General features: G+C 28.4%; 1 protein-coding gene across 1 annotated transcript; it reads right to left on the bottom strand.

Moving 5' to 3' along the window:
* Window positions 1-1,296: 1,296 nt before the first annotated feature.
* Window positions 1,297-3,153, bottom strand: LOC136090089 (uncharacterized). Its single transcript, XM_065816196.1, has one exon. The coding sequence runs from the start codon at window positions 3,124-3,126 to the stop codon at window positions 1,345-1,347; it is 1,782 nt and encodes a 593-aa protein (XP_065672268.1). The 5' UTR covers window positions 3,127-3,153; the 3' UTR covers window positions 1,297-1,344.
* Window positions 3,154-22,467: the final 19,314 nt, after the last annotated feature.

Below are 22,467 nucleotides of genomic sequence, written 5' to 3'. Positions count from 1 at the left end.
TTATCCGAAAAAATTACAGAAAGAAACTAATAAAAAATAGCATATGATTTGTTCTTCAGCTAAATTTAAAAAGAAATTTTAACTATTAACGGCTTACTATTTAAATAAACTTAAAAAATCCAGTTGGCACTGGAGCAATTTGTAAACATTTTTGAAAGATCCAGGTTAAAACATTTTTAATTGGTTTTTCAACGACCGTATGAAATTTTTACTTGTAATTGAAATGTGTTTAGCTAATGATCTTTAGTGCCTATGACTATTAGCTATTCTTCCTCCATCTCGTTTACATGTCTGCTTAAGCCATACTTTAGTCAAATTCTCTAATTAAGAATCTTTGGTTGTAAAACACTTATTAGACTTCACAGCTTCTGCAAAAAAGTTAGTTGTTTGTTTAAATATGCACGAAAGAAACATAAAAATTGAAAGTAATTGTGTAATGTGCAATTACACTTTTTTTAAAAATACCATTAAAATTTATAATTTATTATAAATTTATTATTATATAATTATAATAAATAATTTTTCTTAACCACTTACCAATAACAACAGATGCAATCAACATTTTTCATATTCCAATTTTTTGTCTTATCCCAGTAAAGTTAAATTTTAAAACTGAACCATTTTTAAAAACTCTTTTTTAAATTTTCTTCACCTCCATTTCTGTCCCAAATAATTGATCTTCAAAAATATATAACCTAGCAATAATTAAAGCTTTTGGTTACACTAAAATTAATATTAAATTTCAATAACCAAAAGCCTCAAAAAAGTATTTTGTTTAAGGTGGCTCACCCCCGTTAAGTCTAACTTTTTATTTATAAAATTTCTAAACTTGTTTTTAATTTTTTATATAAGGAAATTACATTAAAACTTTAACTTTTCAAAATAAAAATTAAATTTGCATTTTTTGATGCTGAGTCAGCATATTTTGTCTAAAATCTTACCTTATCTAAAACAATGATATTTTGAGTAAAATTTGCACTTATTACACCATATTTTGCTAAATTGTAGCTAAATAGTTGCTTTAGGGCTGGAACTAAAATTTTTTTCAAATGTTAAAAAAAACTAAAATGGCAGCAATAAATGTGCAGAAATCGATTAATTGCCTGTGTCAGTCTGACAAACTACATTGAAACTAACTCATTTATACTTAAAATGTTACAATTCTAGTTCCAGCCCTCATAAATAAGTTAATACACATACTGTGAAAATTTGAAGATAAAAGCTTTAACCAAACTGAAAATATTACCGTTTTCGTAAGAAAAACATATTAAAATAAGAAAGTCCTCAAAAACACATTTAAAAATAAAACAACATAAAAACGAAAAGTTTTTTTGTGAAAAGTTACTAAAAACTGCCACTAGTATAAAAGTTTCCATCATCATTCTCCTTCTCAATGTCTAAATAGCCTTTTTTTATCGATCTTAAATGTTTTCTTCGTTTTTTATTAATATCAGTTGATTTTCTTGACATACTTGATAGTCGCTTTTTATCTTTTTTGAAAGCTCCTTTTTCGAAATAAATACCTCCAGGAAAACCAAGCATTTTAAAAACATACCTTAAGGAAGTAAATCCGTCATTATAATTTAAAATAGAAGAATAAACAGCTATTTCAAGAATTTTTCTTGCAGTAAAAGTAGCTTTAGGGCATCGCTGCCATATGAAACCATTAAATGACTCATTGCAGTTTTGTGTCATTCCATGTAAACACTTTCTTAGCATTTCAGGGTTTGACAATTCTTGAAAAATAGGTTTAATTTCCTCCATAACTGCCACTGGTAAGTTAATTTTTTGTTTATAGCTTGTTTTACCTGTAACTTTATCTGATTGCCATTTGCACCAGCTGTTTTTCCCTTTTAAACAAAATTGATGACGAGTAACTTCATAAGGAAAATTTGTACAATGGTAAAGTACAGCTATTACAGAATTTCTCATACACAGTAGGTTATTTTTATTTTGTCTTATAGCCATTCCAACAAAGTTCTGCATTGTGTTAATAGATTTATTGGTTAATCTTCCTTTTCCAGATATTTTTAAACCGTCGCTTAACAACCTGCCTTTAAAATCTTTAATTTTTTGACGCAAACGAGAGCCTACTCTTTTCTGATAATGGCCAATACATTCCAGCTTTTCGATAATACAATCACCATATGGTTTACTTTTAACAACATTAGTAAAAGAACTTGAGTCACCATCTCCAAGGTACTTAGTATACCTTAAATTATATTTTTGTATTGACGAATGAAATATTTCTCGAGCTCCAGCAGCTTCCATTGACCCTGCTGTGCCAAAATGATTAACCTGGCAATTGTGTGTAGCTTTCCAACATTCAAAATCAATAGGATTGTTTATTCTTTTATGCACTTCACACTGCATGCAAAACTTAGATAAAGAAAAAACATCAATCACCTTTTTATTTTCATGTGAAAGACCAGCAACAACACCATTTAGGGAAGAGTATCCACGACGTTGCCATGTTCCGTCTATTGATATGCCACAGTCAATAATTTCATCATCAGAAGCATTTGCATTTATTATTTCTCTTAGTTCTGATACAGCAGCTTTCATACTATGAGAACTAATTTCCTTATAAACTTTATGTAATTTATTGTTTGTAAGGTCATAACTGTGATTCGAAAGAGGTGGAGGCATATTCATTATAGCAGTAAAAGTAGACATAGCTTCGTTACTACGTCCAATTTCACGAAATGCCATAACAGCACGTAAATTTATTTCATATGGGTTTGAACCAGGTTTTGAACTTTGATTTATATACGGAGATGAATAAAATGTACTTTCAAAGTCACAGTTTGAACATTGTATAGTAATTCCAATAGAAAATCCCATACGTACAGATTTATTATGCAAAAAAGTTAGCTTGCTATTACACTCACTGCATATTGAATACTGTTCCAATATATTTTTAATAATTCTAAAGTTACATATAAAGAAAAAATTGTCGACTTCAGAATCACAAGTTGTTTCAGCACTAAAGTTATTCTTAAGCTTTGATGCGCTTGTTGTTTCTGATTTCCTGCTACATTCAATTACTTCCTTTGCTTTCCTTGAATATCTATTTCCTTGATATTTTCTCTTTAAATTTCTAACTTTATTTCTTTTGTTTGCCATATTCAGATAGATAATTTTCAGTTAAATTCAGAGATAAAGTTTTCAGTTAAAATACATTAGAATAATAAAACAGAGCACATTTTTTTAAAATGATATATTTTGTAGAACATTAGAAAAGCATAATAGATTTAACATAAGCATAATAGATCTAACACTGAGAAATACTTCAAAATTGCTAGTAGAAATCTTCAAAATTGCTAGTAGAATTAATTAATAAAATAGTTGTTTACACCGTTGCTAAGGCGTTGCTAAGGAGTAGGAAAGTGCGTTGATCCTAATAATTGTATTTTTTGTTACTTTTAAAGCACATAATAGTAAAAATTGATTATGGATTTTATACTTTAATGTTTAAAATAGCATAATTTAAAAAAAAAAAATTTTTTTTTTTTTTGATTTTTAATAGGGGTGAGCCACCAGTACGAATTTTTTTTAAAGACATCATACATCAAATAAATCAACGGATCATAAAAAAATATTTACCATAAGTTTAAGTATTTTCTTATTTTTATTCTTTTACTTAAATTATCTACTGGTTTAGTGGATTGACACCTCGCCAGAAAAAATCATTAACTTGCATATCTTTTTTACCCTTTCTAATTATGCAAAATTCAAATTTAATGTGTTTTGTTGTCTGCCAAGTTGCACTTAAATGCTTGCCAATTGTGTAAATAATGGCTGTATAACTTTAAGAAATAATTATTTCTTGAAACAATTAAAACAATAATACTTGCTGATGGATTTATAATATTTTAAAAAATTATGAAAATTGCTGGTGTGGATTTAATTTCTGGCACTGCCACAAAACAACTTATGTTTACGTTTACGGAATGAGATATAGACTGCACTACAACAATGTTGCTTTAATGTTTGTAACTGATTTTTTTTATTATATTCTTTATTTGCATATCAATAATAATATAATTCTTAAAAACAATATCATCAAAAAAATATTATATTAGATAAATCTAAATAAATGCATACATAATGTATAATATAGAACCATCCGCAACTGTTTTAAAATTTAATTCATATGAATATTATGTTTTCTTACCAAAAACTAGAATTGAAATGGATTTCAAAGTTAGTGTAAGCTTAGATATGTTGAATATTGCACAATAAAATGTTCATTAACACTCTGACTTTTTTACTATAATATATAAAAATTACGTAAAAAGTTATAAAAGTCAAAACTATGAATATAGATTTCAAATCATCAGAAAAAAATCTTTGGCGTAAGCTGCTCTTTTGTACCGAAAACATGATAACCCTTTCTTACAAACAAAACAAAGCAAACTCATCGAATAACTCAAAAGTTGAATAATTAAATAATTATCATAATATAGAGTTATAAATTAAAACTAAACATTTAATAAGTTTTGTTTATTCATCTTCTCAGAGCAAATATTAAATTTCTGCAAAAAGTTTGAAGATACTGGTTAGTCCCACGGTTTATTAATATTTTTTTACCTATTATTTGAAATTGAAGATAATTATTACTAATATAATCTAAAGATTCATCTACACCGAGAGATACTCAACTTTTTTGTCTATTCAATTTTTTTTTCTATTGGTTATTTTCACTGTCTTCCTTTTCTGTCTCCATAGCGGAAGTTTCGCTTTCTGCTAACTGATTGCAAACATGCATTGCCGTAAAGGAGTCTATACATCAACTCATTATTAATTAAGTTGCACGAAAATTAAATCTATACAATATCCAATAAAACCAATTTAAAGTTAATAACATTAAGAATAATGGCCCTCTGCTTCAGAAAGATGGAATATATACATATATATATATATATATATATATATATATATTATATATATATATATATATATATATATATATATAAAATTTAAGTGACATCTTTAATAGTATGTGTAATAATATTATAAGTATTAAAACCTCATATACGGTATCATACTATTTATTTCTTTTTTAAGTAATATTTCGGCTCATATAGTGATAGCCATTATCAAAGTAATAAAACCGATAAAAAAACCGTTTAAAAATTATAATAAACATATCCAAATGATGTCATTGTAAAGTCAGATATTCAACATTTTTAAATTTTACAAAAAATGGTTTCCAATGTTGAGTCATCACCAAATTGCCATTGTCACAATTTAAAACGTTTTCTTAAGATTTTGAACATTGTACACGTTGTATTTCAATGGCCTCACGAATTTTTCTTGTATAGTTGCTTGAAATAACAGAAAGCGTTTTAGGGTTCTCCCAGTTTGTTTTACCATTACAATGTTGTGAATGTTCTACCATTTCTCAGTTGGCTTTTGTAACATTATTTTTATGTTCTTGAATTCGTGTGGAAATCTTTTTTCTTGCTTCATTAATATAACATGCAACACATTTTTTTTTTTTTTTTTTATTAACCTCCTTAAGGCCGAGAAGGCCACTGCAGAATAGGAGGCTACTTCATAGTGGTTATAACCCTCTCTCAACTCTATAACTCCGAAACACGAACCTTGACGAACAAGGCCGTTGCGCGGAGAAACAAGTTGAGCGCGGTACTACCAGGGACGTGGAGGTGATTGAACTTGGAACATGTGCAATTAAGTTGTTACACTCCTGGATGACTATTCGGAGGCAGTTAAGACTTGTTTTGACAGAGTATATTAATCAAAGGATTACCAAAACGGAAGACAGTTTTAACACCGACTTTACAAAACGTCTAAGAACAAGGCTTATTTTTGCGACCCATATTAAAATAACAAGATTTTCGGTATCACTTTTTTGAGAAAAAGATTTATTTGTGGAGTATTTATAATTTTTAACAATATCTGAATACTGTTTATAAGAACATCCATTTTCAGTAAAAACCTTAATAAGAAAATTATTCAAGATGAAATTAATTTTCTTATTAAGGTTTTTACTGAAATTGGACGTTCTTATAAACAGTATTCAGATATTGCTAAAAATTATAAATACTCCACAAATAAATCTTGTTCTCAAAAAAGTGATACCAAAAATCTTGTTATTTTACCATGGGTCCCAAAATTAAGCCTTGTTCAAAAAAGAGAGTTTTTTAAAGTCGGTGTTAAAACAGTCTTCCGTTTAGGTAATCCCTTGATCAATATACTCTGCCGAAACAAGTCTAAACTGCCTCTAAATAGTCATCCAGGAGTGTACCAAATTAATTGGACATGTGTTGCATGTTGTAATGGTGAAACAAGAAAAAAGATTTCCATACAAACTAAAGAACATAAAAATAATGTTATTAAAGCCAACTGGGAAACATCTGGAATAGTAGAACATTCACAACATTGTAATGATAAAACAAACTGGGAGAACCCTAAAACGCTTTCTATTATTTAAAACAACTACACAAGAAAAATTCGTGAGGCCATTGAAATACAACGTGTACCATGTTAAAAATCTTAAGAAAACGTTTTAAATCGTGATATTTGCAATTTGGTGATGACTCAACATTCGAAACCATTATTTGTAAAATTAAAAAATATTAAATATCTGACGTTGCAATGACATCATATGGTTTTGTTTATTATAATTTTTAAACGGTTTTTTTAACGGTTTTGTTAGTTTGATAATGGCTCTCACTATATAAGCCGATATATTACATAAAAAAGAAATAAATAGTATGATACCGTATATGATGTTTTATTGCTTATAATATATATATATATATATATATATATATATATATATATATATATATATATATATATATATATATATATATATATATATATATATATATATATATATATATATATATATATATATATATATATATATATATATTAGGCCGGATCATGACTTAAAAGAATTTGGAAAATTTCTTTGGGAATTTCCAGTAATTGGCTCTCAAATACGCTGAATGCAATGCTGCAAGCCGTTTTTCACTACTACTTTGATATACTTTGTATTTTTACCTTTGAAGTTTTCAAATAAAATAACTTAAAAACGCTCATTTGTTACATAATTTATTGATTGAATTTATAATAAAATTCAAATTATTTGAACAGTCAAAACAATATATCATTAGCAAACGTTGATTAGAAACTATACTTAAATGTTCTTAAATTCAGATTTTGTGTCAAAGTGAGGCATCAACTTGCGGCGCTCCAGTTGAACGCGAATATAGCCATCACGATTTTCATGACCATAAACTTTGGATGCTGATTCAGTCACAATTTTAATCACACGTTCAACACTTTGATTGTGACATGGAAATGGCTCAATGTCAATAACTATGTCTTCAACTGACGAAAGCCATGCCAATATTTGTACAGTTGGAATATGTTTTGTCAGAACAGGTTTCAAGCGGGGCTGTGTTAGCCAGTCAATCAGTTCTTCATAACTAGTCGCTTGAAATCGTATCTCAGGAAGTTGAAATTTTCGATTTGGTATATCATCTTCACGAGCACGAAGAATTCTCTTCAACGCAAGCTTACGGATCACTTGACGGTTGTCTTTGAGCATAGCCAGAATAATGCTCTCGATATGAGCCGGGTAGCTATTGCGCTTCAAAACTTGCTGAACATATTATTTTATAATAGTGTGGAGCAGCATTCCAGCAGTTTGAATGTTTCTTAATGTCAAACCAAACAACCGCATATGAATTCACAATAAATTTAGCCAAAAGTATTAGTTCATTTGATGGATCTTCAGTAGATATATAGAGGCGTAGAACACGGTTTGCTAGTGTCAACCACCTTGCATGGTTTAGTCGCCCAGGTGTTCTAGAATTAAATCTATCTGGTACAACACCTGTCTTCACCGCATTAACAATTTCAAAAAAGTACAGTTGATCACTGCTTAACAACTGCTTATTGCATATAATAGGTTCACCAACAAATATGGCAAAGCTGACTATGGGTTTCTGAACAGACATTGAAATAGACTTACCAATTGGTCCATTAAATGAATGGGGTCCAGTTGTTGCACCATCTAAGGAGTGAAAAAGATGTCGCAAAGGAAGCTCGTTCAGATGTAAAAGACAAATGGACCAGTGCAGTGGTCGACCAAGTTCAATTTCCATTCTGCGTATAACTCCATTGTTTAAACCAGTATTAACGTTAGTTGAATCAGAACCAATACAAACAAGGTTCGTGCAGTCAACAGTATCAATTATTGAATCTGCAATGGATTTGGCTGATCCACTTGTTGGCGTACAATGATCAACATACTTTGAATTTGGCTCTGATAAAATGGAAATATGTTCCTCAGAAATCACAGTCTGCCTATCCCCCTCAAGTTTTAAAGTCTGATCTTTCCTTCCATCAAAATACAATCCAGTAATTCTACAATCAGCATTTTTACAGGATGTTCTCAGTAGTTTTCGTTCTCTGCGAATTTTATTCCGATCCACTGCCCCCATATGTTCTATACCAAAATCAACCAGAGTTGCTGATACAATCGCGGCAACTGCTCTATCTGATATGCCAAAACCATCTGCTTGTAGAGCAATATTTTTTAAACAACGGTTTTTCAGACGAGTAGATGTGACTTCGGTATCGACATCTGATACGGAAGGGGAATAAGTTTCGGTGTCAGAATTGTTGTCTGTTTCATTATCTGATTCATTATCAGATGCTTCAACGACTCTGGCACACTTAACTGCAGTCTCTTCCTTTGATAATGAAACAGATTTTCGTTTTAAACGCCTCTCAGCACGTGCGGATTCCTTCTTGTCGATTCCAGCTATTCTGCCAACACTTATAGTGCGTTGATCAGTTAGGAAGTCATGCTCAATTGCTGGCACCTTTAGAACCATTGGACAGCAACAAGACGAAAGTTCTTTGTATTTACACGAACAAATGTCAAACAATGTGTCAAGATCTTTTTCTATTTCATCTTGTTTGACTGTTGCAGACTTTGATCGAATCACTTTCTGAACATTGCCTATGTACTTCTCCAGCTGTAATTCTATGCCTCGAAGACTTATAGTAGGAACTGATGCTTTAATCCATATCTGAGAAAGTTTCTCTGCTAGTCTCTTACAAACAGACCGTAGTGGATCAGTTTCATAATTCTTCTCAGACAAGTATGCTTTGCCTACTTGCTTGTGGGTTGGCAAGCAAAAATTGGGTAATTCACGACCTTCTCCAAAAAGTAAATGACGATTCTTTGAAGCTTTAGATCTTGAAATCATTATTGTTTTACAATTTTATAACATATCAGAATTTCAGTTAATTTCTAAAAATACAAGATGAGACGGATAAATTCTGCAATCAGTTGATAAAAGCAGAAATTAATAAACAATCATATAAAAATAGAATAATATAATAATAATAATATAATAATATAAAGTTATAATAGCGTTGGAGTTAATCATATCATTAGGGTTAATTTAGTTAGGTAGGTATAGGTTTGGTTCAATTTCATAACCTTGGGATTATATCTAGTATTAGGGTTAAATGCATGTTTCAGTTAATGCATGTACTAAAGTAAATATACTTAGCATATAAAACCTTAAAACTTAAAAATGTAAAGTATAATCAATTCTTTAGAAATATTTTTTTTGTAACTATTAAACAACACTATATCACGCCACTTTTCACAAATTCTAAAAAAAATTAATTTTTATGATCCGGCCTAATATATATATATATATATATATATATATATATATATATATATATATATATATATATATATTAGAGTGTCTCGAAAAATTTATTTTTTTTGGAAAAAGCAATGTGCGCTATCTAGAACTTGGTTACTAGGTATAGTTTGACCAAATATGTAAGAATTTTTAAATATACAGGGTTATAAGTGCTTGGTGTAAAACTTCAAATTTTATATATTTTTTGATTTTTTGCTATTTTTACGATAAAACTTGTAAATATTAGAAAAAAAAAATGTTAAGCTTTTATCATGTTAAAAGTTACGTGAAATATATGTTGCATGTGTTGAAGAATTGTGGAAAGAAATGTTGAACAAATATCACAAGCACTTCAAATCTGATTTAGCTGGGTTTCAGTCAGATCTTTATTCAACGTTTTTCTGTGGTTTTTTGCAACCATCCAAACATTCTGCTTCATATCTTCATTTTGGTATGACAAAATAAAGTCTTGGATTAGTTTTAAATTTCTTTCTGCACAATCATTGGTGACTACCATATTTTTTACAAAAAACCTAAAGTTGTCTAAAACAGTCAAGTCCCCTTGTGCAGTTAACTTAACCTGGTCATGGGTAACCTTGGATTGGCAAAACAAAGACCAGCTCTGATCACCAACTAAATTTGATAGTGTTGTAGACGATGCGATTACAGACGTTTTAGGTTTTCCCTTCATGAATTCTTTAGGAACAGGAAACTGTAACAGTTTTTAGAGTATATTCTTCTTCTCATCTTTTTCAACATCATCATCAACTAAAGCCATTACAAAATGTTGCTGAATTAAATACCAGGTATGATTTTTCATGTTTTTCAGTATTGATTGAGAAAACTCGGGATATTCTTTACTTAAATCAAACACATCTTTGAATGCTGCTAAATCATTAACTGGTGCTTTAATACTAAGAGAGCTTTTGAAAAACCAAGGACAGTATGTTAAAGATATAAATAAAGAAGCTGTTTTAACCATCTTCTTCTCCTTTTCATTCATGATGTTTGAGATGTTCTTTGTCATTTCTAATGTAAGCAAATAAATTGCATCTGCCATAATCCTTGCTGCATGGCAAGCTCCTGGCTTACGAAATTTTATACCAGGAACATGACCACTAAGGTAGTAAACATATAACTGACAAAGATTTTTGTCTCCTCTTTTGAAAATATTTTCATGAAGTACAGTTTTTCCAAACTTTAATGCTGCCTTGACTATATTATAGACAGGTGATCCAATCTCTAAAGAAGTCCATTTAAACTTAACCAGATTGTCTGATGATGTGTCTATCTTGTCAACAATTGTTGACCAAGCCTTCTGTAAGCGCATATAAATTTCTCTTCTCAGAGACTTGGTCTCGGCGCCAGTCAGAGCAGTCATAAAATGTTTAATATGTACTTCAATAATATGGTGACGACACATGCACCAGACAAGACTTGTACTAAGGATAGTTGATAGAATTGTAACTGCTTCCGTAAATAATGTTGCACGTAAAACCAAGTTTTATCCAGATGTCAGTGACAGCTGAAGTTACGCATCTATTGATTGATCTTTCGCATGCTCTCTACTAGCAAACTAGACTTCTGGTTCCTAGTTTTGTTGGACAAGCAATAATTTCTTTGCTGGACTCAAATTTGGTGCTCCTAAATAAAAGAGAATTAACTGAAATATATAAATATATTCATGAACTGTAGTTAAGTAAATAAATTGGAAAAAAACTAGATATTAAAATTACCTAGAAGATTTAAAAAAGTGAAAGTATTGCAGGATGGGCACTGGGCAGCTGGTTGACAGGAAGCTCATTAATGGGATATTTTAACAGATACAGAGATCGTCTTAAACTGCTTTGAACAGTAAACTTTTCTTTTTTCCCTGGTCTTTTTTTGCTGGATTTTTTTACTGTATGACCCATTTTTAACAATACATTTAATTATGAAACTAAAAACTTTGAAACAGTTTTAAATCAAATGTATATTAAAGTAATCAAAGTTTTATAAGTAAAAAATAGCAATGATCAATAAAATAACAATAATCAAGAAAAAAAGTTAAATATACAATTGCATAAAAGTAAAAGATGACTACTTTAAAAAATTATATTTAAAAATCCTACTTTTGAATAAATTTCATCTTTTTTATTTCACATGTACAATTAAAATAATAAAAACTTAAGAAACATGACAAAAATTGACAATTTTTAAAAATTTCAAGTTTCACACCTAGCTTATAGACTTGTCGAAGATCAATATTTTTATTTCGGCTTTTCACATATAAGAGCCAAGTTTTTGGTAGCGCACAAAAAAAAATCTTTTCTTTGGGACACCCTAATATATATATATATATATACATATATATATATATATATACATATATATATATATATATATATATATATATATATATATATATATATATATATATATATATATATATATATATATATATATATATATATATATATATATATATATTATATATATATATATATATGTATATATATATATATATATATATAATATATGTATATATATATATATATATATGTATATATATATATATATATATATATATATATATATATATATATATATATATATATATATATATATATACATATATATATATATATATATTTATATATATATATATATAAATATATATTTATATATACATATATGTATATATATATATATATATATATATATATATATTTATATATATATATATATATATATATATATATATACATATATATATATATTTATATATAAATATATATATATATATATATATATATATATATATATATATATATATATATATATATATATATATATATATAAAAACTTTATTCTCATATTTATTTTGTAGTATCAGTGAAGCGAGACAGGTTGGTCGGACTCCGTCACAAGTTAAAGAAAAACTTTCGGGTAATTTTGTAACAAAGGAGCGCTTTGAAGAACTAGCTTCAAAAGTTGAAATTAACTATAATATGTTTGATAACAAAATTAGAATGCTTGCGAGAGAGGTAAATGGAATAAAAGAGTGGCAAGTAAACATAGATGATACTTTAACTAAAGCTAATGTGTTTTTTGAAGTAGAAACTATGGGAAAGTATGAATTATTAAAGGAAGAACATGGTCAACTAGTATACGAATATGCTACTAAATTTTATTGGACTTTGAACTATTCATTACGGGCATATAGGATGATTAGCACTGGTTTAATAAATGAGAATAGTAGTGGTTTTACTGGATTAGTAGAAAAGATATCTAAAGGATTTAGTGCAGCAAGTGAAACTTTTAAAGGATTAAATATGGTAGATGTTTCCCAATCACTTTTAATTGTAGGCAGTATAGTAAAAATTGTAAATGGTTTTTTCAAAATATATTCTAATGTCAAGTTAGATCAAATTACAAAAAAAATAGTTGATAGCATAACCGGGCCGCTTCTTGAAAAAAATTTTGATTTGGCTATAGCAAGTTCATCATGTAATGTTGCTATAGCCAAAAAACGCTTTATAATAGAAGCAGCATCACAAGAGTCTACAAAGTTTGAAAAAGTTAAAAAGTGGTTTAGTGATAAAATAGAGAAGCTTGCAACAAAGATTACTAAAATAAATGGCGTTCCTGAAAGCAATATCAGTAAGATGGTCATTCAAGATGTATCACTATTTATTATCTATAGTATCGTTCATTCTGATGATAAGCTTGTGGAAAGTAATGAAGTTGGAAAGATAAGCCAGAAAATAGCGGAGCTGTTCAAGGTTAATGTAGCAATTAAAGAATTATTTAAAGATCTATATTAGAAGACTTCATCTTAAGAACCACAAAATGTGCCTTTGAGTAACCAAAGGCAAGTTAAGTTAGAAAAGACAAAGTTTTAGCAAAATATTAGTCCAAGATTTAAAAACAGAAAAAATAACATTAACAGTATGAATTCGTTGCCTAAGTTAAGAGATATGTTATTTTATTACATCTTATATGTTAATAATGTTAAATACATTTTTTAACAACAAAATGTTAATAATTGATGAAATTTTGTTCTGGCTAGTCATTCTTCTTACTCAGCGCTGTAGTTTGGCAATCCCACACCCTTAATATTAGGAGTAGTGGGTCTAGCAAATCAACAGGGACTATTTTCAAAATGAAAGTTTTTTTTTTGTCATTCCTAAAATTCGAATAAAACTTTTTTTGTTATTTAAGGGGCCCTATTAAAGGCTATTTATTTTGGGAGAGCCTCCGACCAAATAACTAAGGCACTCTTTTTACAAGTTTATTTGACACCTGTTTACACCGGCTCTGGCGAAAAAGGCTAATTGAATATTGTATAATTTTTATTGGATATAGGAAAGGAAAATGTGAGACAAAAAAGTATTCATTAAATAAATAGGATTTTAATGTTTTCCATCTAACCTAATTACAAACACCATGCAAGATGAAAATGTTTTATTTTACTTATACAAGGTATCCATTATTAGAGTTAAACTAGTTTTAAAAAACTATATTAAAAATGATAAGCTAAACAAAAATTTTTAGCAAGATTTAAACAATAATAACAATATATGCTATGTATCAATAGTAAATGAATAAGATATATAAAAGTCATTTATAAAAAATGTTTACTTAACTTATGTTTTGTAAATGATTACTTTATTAATGCTATGTAAATTTCAATATCAAAAGAAGGCATGTATGAATAAATAGAAATGATATTATTGGCGTTATTAGCAAATAAAGGCTAATAAGGAGCAGGTAAGCAAGCTGCCATTGGTATATTTGTCTTTAATGGTTTGGCAATAATGATTGATGCTGCTCGCTTAACAGACTTATTTATACGAGCTTGTGAATAATTATCTAAAAAAAGTTTTTAAAAAAACATGGTTCATGGCACTCCGTTTTAATAAACACGATTTTTAACTCTTGTATGAGGCTAAAAAATCTTTACATTAACTAAATGCATTTTGTAAACAGAGAATAATTTTTTACGGTTTACATTTTTAAAAGCTCTTTTTAGTTCAAATAGAATAAATATTTCTGAGGCAGAGATGTTTTTCAATTTAACTGTAAATGTTCTAACATTAATGAATGCTGGATTAACACGGATCACCGAACTTCTGCTCAATGGCTTTTATATGTGGGTATCGCATAATAAATTCACGCAAAGTTGCTGACAAGAAACTATTGCGGTTTTATGGTATAAGATGTAACGATACATAAGTTCTTTTACATGTGTATAGTCATTTTTGTCAGAATATATTTTTAAAAGATCATATTGTTTACCTATACTGAGTAATCCTTCAATGAATACTTTATTTCGTTTTCCTGCAATAATCAGGTTCAATTCTTGGAAAAAGGTTTATGGTCTAGTACAACTTTTTTAAAATCTTGTGGTTAGCTTTTTTTAAGTTGTTTTCCCAATTTTAATTGCATTGGCGTACTGGTAGTAAAGCATTTATTAAACTTGTGATCGTATCAAATTAATTGCCTAAAAATTCGAGTCATATTTTTCATTCTATGAATAATCAAGTAGTTTATGTCTGGGTTTATCATCATTTTGAATAAATTTGTGATACAACAAAGCATGCTTATCCATATTGTTATTATTTTTACAGGTTTCTCATGTTAAGAAAAACAAAAAAATTTAAAAAATAGCATTGTAGAGAAATTTCAGCATGTCCAGCTGTTTGAAAATCTTTTCCAGCAATCATTTATATTCCGTAAATTGGGTTTACTTTGACCCAACAAATTATTCTTTATAATTTAGGGTGACATCATTTTTTTGTCGCCTTTTCAAATAACTCTGACATCGGGGTATACTCCATTATTCAATTCAATGTTGAAAGATGGTAGGATTTACAAACTCTAAATTGTGTATTTGAAACAAGAAATCTATAATAATAAGGCATTTTTTTCTCGAATTTTTACCAGCAGCTGTCAAAAATTTTTTTTTCCAAGATTTTTGCTAGTTTTCAAACAGAAATGTTTTTTACCGTCATCATCTAAGGTCTTAAAGTTATCAAATATTTGTTAAGCATTTGGGTTTACAATTTCTGCAACTTTTTAATGTTACAAGAGATCTTCCTGGCATTTGTTCTCCGAAATTCTTTCGAAATTTTATTTATTTTACCAGACCGACGTTGCATTTTTCGTATATTTTGTTTTCTAAGTAGTCAAAGAATGTTGAGAATAGATACTCCACCTACAAGAAGGTATAATACCAAGTGGCTCTAAAGATTATAAACTCTTCAAGCTTTTTTATTTGATTATCTAGGATTTAAAAAGAATAAATTATTTTATTGCTTATGCATTCTGGATAATCAAATAAATATAAAAAACACAAAAAGCCAACGTCATCATTAAGTTCCATAAATCTACCATTCACCAATAAATGTGGTCTTCAAAGAAAACTTTCTTCTGTTGAAACTTATATTTTGCAACCTCCATTAGACTTAATTGCATTTTGTAAGACAATGTTGAGTTCAGCTGTTAACTTTCGTGCTTTTAATGTTGATGATTATTTTCTTTATATCGATTTGTCAAAGTTTACCCGTTTGTCTGGAAACTATGTTTGAATCCACAGACTATTCCTTTATGTACTTTTGTTTAGCACTACTTCAATTTATCACCATTAATTTTGTTCCTCATCTCTCCTTCATCGCCCACTCTCCTTCATCTCACGGCTGCACCTTTTCCGTTGTTATTTATGATAAAATTGACCGAGCCCTATCTCTTTATCTTTCAGCCAATATTGTTGTTATTGGTAACTTTAATGTTTGTCACACTTTATGGCTTGGCTAAAGTGTCAGTGACTCTGCAGGCGTTAAGGTCTATAACTTTTAACTTTTTTAATCTCCAACACAAGCAGTCAACTTTACAACTCGCTTTCCAGGCAATTCGAATCATTTACCTTCTCGATCGACTTATGTCTTGTTTCTGATCCTACTCAGTGCTCAGTTTCTCCACTTTCACCCTTGGATGCTTCTAATCACAGTTTGATCTTTCTATAGCTATTAGTTATTTTTCTTCATTATTGGACTCCACTTATAATTGTACCTCTCACAATTATTTCAAAGCTGACTGTAACACTTTTCGCGATTTTCTTTGTGATGACCCTCGGGTATAAGTTGTTCATATTTCTGAGGCGGGTTTCTTACATTCTATTATTATTTTTATTTCACGCTTTACTATAGAGCCTTTATTTTTGTCTGAGATCTATTCAACTTATCTTTTTAACTTTTTATTATTCCTCTTCCACCGATCCCAAAATATAATATAACTGGATAGCCTAAAAACATAAGGTGATTTTGAGGATGCTTTAATTTTTTTAAATTTTATGTGTATTGTTATTAGTTATTCAATACTGTATACTAGAAGATTAATAGCGTATTCACATAAATATATTTTCATATTTTTTCAACATCAGTTAAAAGACTAAAAAACTAATGGATATTTCATCTGTCCATATAAATATGGTCCTTTTGGAAGCTGTAAGTTTCTCATACGGGAAATTTACTGCAAATATTTTACAATATATTTATTCTACTAATATTATTCTTACTATAAATTGCTTTTATTTTTAAAAAGAAAGATATTTTTAAAGATTTTTGAAATGAGGAATGTTATCTTGAAATATAGAAAATAGTGAAATATTACCAACGATCATATACAGATGATATTTTTTTAAATCCGTAAATTTTCCGTACGCCATCTTTTTACTTTTCTTTTAACCCTTTAACAGTCCGCGCGTTTTCTAAAAAACGGTCGCTATAAGTTTTACGTTTTTTTTTGAAGTGGTCTCTAAATGTCCCGGCTTTTTAAAAAACCTCGTTTTTTAAACTTTTTTTATCCACATAAATAATATTTTCAGAAAGAAATGAAAATAAACCAAATGGATAATCGTTTGCTAAAATAGTTAAAAAAGCACAAGAAACCGCATCAAGCCTTCCATCTCCTAAATAGAAGTTATTTTATATCATTTTAAGTACCTAATTGATATATAATTTTGTGTATTGTTCTCTAATTGTATATGTTAACAGCTTAATGCTGAAGCTGATCAGTGTAAAGCTGAAGCTGATCAGCTTAAAGCTGAAGCTGATCAACTTAAAGCTGAAGCTGATCAACTTAAAGCTGAAGCTGATCAACTTAAAGCTGAAGCTGATCAACTTAAAGCTAAAGGTAAAATATCTGTTAAAATCCTACTTTATAGACAATATACTGGTTTTGATATATATATTTTATTATAATACGTGTGTATTTTTTTAACTATGGTACATTAAAAAAAAGTTTCATGACTTTCGCCCAATATTCTTCAGATAAAAATATATTTTCTTGCAATAGTCTAATAGTGGTTATTAAACTTGAAACTAAGTAACTTTACAATTCATATTTGAATTGTAAAGTTATTTTACTCAAGTGTCATCTTGCGTTATAATTTTATGCAAATATTTACATTATAACTTAAGATAAAATATTTACATTATAACTTAATATTTACTCATATTTACATTATAACTTAAGATAAAATTTTTTTCAGGTTGTTTTTTCACTGCTAAACTCCATTAAAAAGTTGTTACTTTAAAACTTATTACTATTATATAAATAACTTTATTTTTGTTTCTTTCTTTTACAAAAATTAATAAATTTACAAAGTTGATTTTATATGATTGACATATGCACAAATGACCATTATATAGAGACACTGTTGGCACTGCTTGCATTTTGAAAATGACGAAGGTTTAGAGTGTTTTATTTCTGCATTAAAGTAAGTCAAAAATTGGTTTAGTTATATAAATTTCAAAAATGAAAATAAACAAATTTTGTAATTGGTGGGCTATGTTTTATGAACTCGATGCATTTAAATCGTTTTTTACAGATCCGTTCTTTTCTACTAATACATATAGAATTTAAGCGGTAATCATTTTTCTCCATTTGCGTATTATACCATCATAACTAAATAAACATATTTTTGTTTCATGGGACCATAAAACTTTTTGCCATTAAATAAGAGTCCGATTCGAATGTTCCTTAACTCAAACCAATCGTTTCTTTTGATTTTTTTTACTCAAGAAATTTTTTTTAAGGGCAACTCCACTAACACACTCTTCTTTTTCAAGGAAATGCAAACAGTTCGAGGATTTACAGTTATATCACCATCATTTTGTTAATCTTTTGCTAGCTTTGGTGCAGATCTTTCTTGATCTTGTTTTAAGAATTTGTATGGTAGTCTTAGCTGGGCGTCTTTTTTTTGACTACTTTTTGATGGCAACTATTTTTTTATATTTTCTAACGATGTTTTCTACACTATTAGGCTTAACGTTTGCTATTTTACAATAGTTTTATATCCTTTTCCACCCTTTTAGTGTCCTTAGATAAATTTTTCTACAGATTAATGAATTTTTTGTCTTGTCGTGATGATTTTTTTCAGTAACTGCTACATAAAATTTTTTTCTGAAGTTTAACTAACTTATACAACAAGGGATTAAGGGGGGTTTAAAAAAAGGGATTAAGTTGGGGTTTTTCTGATTTACACTTTTTTCACTGATTTACACTTAGAACAAAAATATGAATATATATTTTATAAAAATCTTATTAAACATAAATTCAGTATCAAAAAAACTTGCTGTCATGACCCGTAAAACACGTCTTGGGATTCTATTTCACACCGACCTTTCTATACTTAATCTTTACTTTAATATTTTTTAGTAAGAGGTAGAAAAAAAACTATAGAAAATAGAAAAATTATACTCATTGCTTACATTTTAAAGCTATAAAAATAAAATTTCTATAATAAATAGTTTTAAAAAACTTTAACCGTGTTGGTATACGTTACTATTTATCAAAGGATTGAAATTTTTTTTTTTAATTTTTTTTTGTAGTTATATAGGTGCTCACAGAAATCCTCACGGCCATATTACAGAGCACCGCGGGCAAGCGTTTAACTAGAAGTTAACGCCTCCTTCTTTACCAATGTCGCTTGTTGTGTTAGAGCAGGCGTCGAACCTCGGACCTTTGGGTTCTGAGACAGACCCCAAACCACTGCGCCATGGCAGCTCGAATATTAGTTCTAAATAGTAGTCTAAATAATATTTAGAACACCTGCTTTACCATCGGTATAAAATGTTTCGAAAGAGCATGAGATGACTTAAATTTATGGAACTACAGACTTACCATGTCCCGTATAATACTGGTCATGGTAAGTCTATTCCACTCCGACCATTTTAATAACTTCGTTTGATTTCAATAATCTTAATTTGAATACGCTAATTTAATAGTAGTAGTAGTAGTAGTGTCGTTTCAATTTCGTTTTTAATAAGAAGTTTCAGGCATTTCTAAAAGCGTTTCTTTACTCCAAGCGGTCTTTTAACCAAGGTCTACAAGCCGATTTGAGCTGATAAGTTTTTAGTTTCAAGTAGAATTGATGTTGTTCATTGTTTAATTTTACAATAAAAATTTAAATAAATGTTTGCTGGTTGTTAGTTATTCGTATTTTTCTAATTATTATAGCCTGTTTTTTTTTCTTTAACTGAAATAAGACATGTAAGTGTATTTTCATAAATTTGCGTATATTTCATTATATTTTATATTTCTCTGTATCTATATGTATATTTTCTTTTAGATAAAAAAAAATAGGGTATAGAAAATAGTAATAATATATACTATAGAAAATAGTAGTAATATATAATATAGTAGTATATAATATAGTAGTAACATATAATATAGAAAAAAGGAGTAGAAAGTAAAAAAAATTACGTTGGAAGTTGTAAAAAGAATGTTGTGTTATGCTTCTTTTTAAGGTATCTGAATTATTATTTAGATTTTTAAATTTGTTCTCAAATGGTTTCATTTTTTTTATTACTTTAGATAAAAATATACTAACTGATATTGCCAAAAAAATATGGATACTATTAAATCCTAAACTAAACTGTTAGAGGTTTTTATTTTGAATAATAATTGTAATAAATTGTTTTAATTTTTGTTTACTAGTTTTTGACCTCAATGGTAAACCAGTGGTTAAGCTTATGAGTTAAATTCTGTTTAACATAAGGCATTTTGATTTTTTTTGTAAATTTTTTTGTTTTTAAATAGTTAGATAAAATTGTTTTATAGATGAGAAACCAAGTAAAATTTAACATTGTGTTTGTGTTTTTATTACCAAATAATATCTTTGTTATTAGAGTTGCAGGTTTTTGTTGATTTTTCTTTTTGAAGATATGTTAACTACTTTGTAGATATGTCAACCACTTAAGACTTAGATTTGATATTTTTATTTAATTTCTTTTCTCTTCTCTTTTGGATGGTTGATATTAGACTTAAATAAGTTATTAGAAGAAATACTTTCAACTTAAAAATAGTTTATAATTTAATGAAATGATTAGGCAAGCTGAAATTAATTGTCATCGAACAATAAGAAATGCTGCTCGGGAAAAGAAACTAATTTATACCTAAATTAGAACTTCATGGTTAGATGAGTTGAAAGTAATAATCACATAAATGAAAGAGATTGGCCTTTACGAGATAAATCATTCTCAAAAATTCAAGAATTTTTGCAAGACAAAAAGAATGTATTGTATAGCAAGAAGTGATACTATTCTAGATGATAATTATTTAGGAGAAATGAACCAGATCTGTCAGCATTGCTGTACTAAAAAATTTCTTTATGAAGCACATTTTTTATGTTGTAATAATAAAAAGGTAGTTTTGTTTTCATTTTCACTATTTACGCAATCTTTACAAGACTTACAAATGCTTTGAGAAAGTTACATGTATCATATTTCCAAAATCAATTTTTTAAAATAAAATAGAATTTAATATGCCTGTCTTTGTTTTGCTTTGTTTACTGATTATGTGGTTGAACGTATGAATCATAGGTCACCATGTTTTAAAATATGTGGTCAAGTTTTTAATTGTGTAGGTAATCTTAGGCCAGATCAAGATATTTCCCCAACATTATCAACTGATTATATCAGACCCACTTGCAGTAGTAAATTTTAGAAAGCAATAACATTGCAGTCAACTTTGCTTACATAATTTAATGTTTTATTTGCAAACTATAGTTAGTGAAGTTGCAGTTGCATTCGTTGGAGAAGATGGTGTTCCACCTGATTCCAGGAAGTTATTTACCCAAAAGGTAATTTAGAAGTTATATTGAGTATGTCGGCTAACTTAGATCCTACGGCTATTTAACTTTTTTCCAAAAAATAACATAATTGGTTCGCAACCCTGAACATGCAACATTGGTTAGAAATCATGTTAAATCATGGCAAGAAACTATTTCAGCAAAGGCTGCTGATGCATTTGTTAAAATGGAAGTGCAGAGTTTTGCTTTCATAGAAATAACCAAAGCAAACTGAGAAGCATGCAATATGATGCCTTACATGAAGATGTAATCGATCTTTGTAACAATCATAATGTTAGACCAGGGTGCGTTATGGTTTTCTATTTACTTAAGAAGTCTTAAAAAAAAAACTATGAGAATGCTATGGTTACAATTAAAAAGTTAAAGTAATAAAAAGATCTTGTAAATCAAATCTTTTTATTACTTTTGACTGAAATAATGGTGTGTGTTAAAAAAAAAGTACACACATTTATTTTCAAATTTTAATTAATAGTTTATGATAGGTATGATTTCATTTGTAATAGAGTTTATGTTAATAGTTTATAAAATGTAATATGTTCAAAGCTTATATATGTTTATATATATATATATTTTTTTTAAAGTTTAAAAGGTCGTGTTACTTAGCAGTGCGTAAAGCAA

Source organism: Hydra vulgaris, chromosome 13 (assembly GCF_038396675.1).
Source record: "Hydra vulgaris chromosome 13, alternate assembly HydraT2T_AEP".
Lineage (NCBI taxonomy): Eukaryota > Metazoa > Cnidaria > Hydrozoa > Anthoathecata > Hydridae > Hydra > Hydra vulgaris.
Note: the sequence above shows the minus strand (reverse complement) of the source record. Positions and strands in the feature narration are given on the sequence as shown.

Excerpts from the sequence above, each read along its gene's own strand:
- LOC136090089 (XM_065816196.1), bottom strand. The coding sequence starts at position 3,126 with ATGGCAAACAAAAGAAATAAAGTTAGAAATTTAAAGAGAAAATATCAA.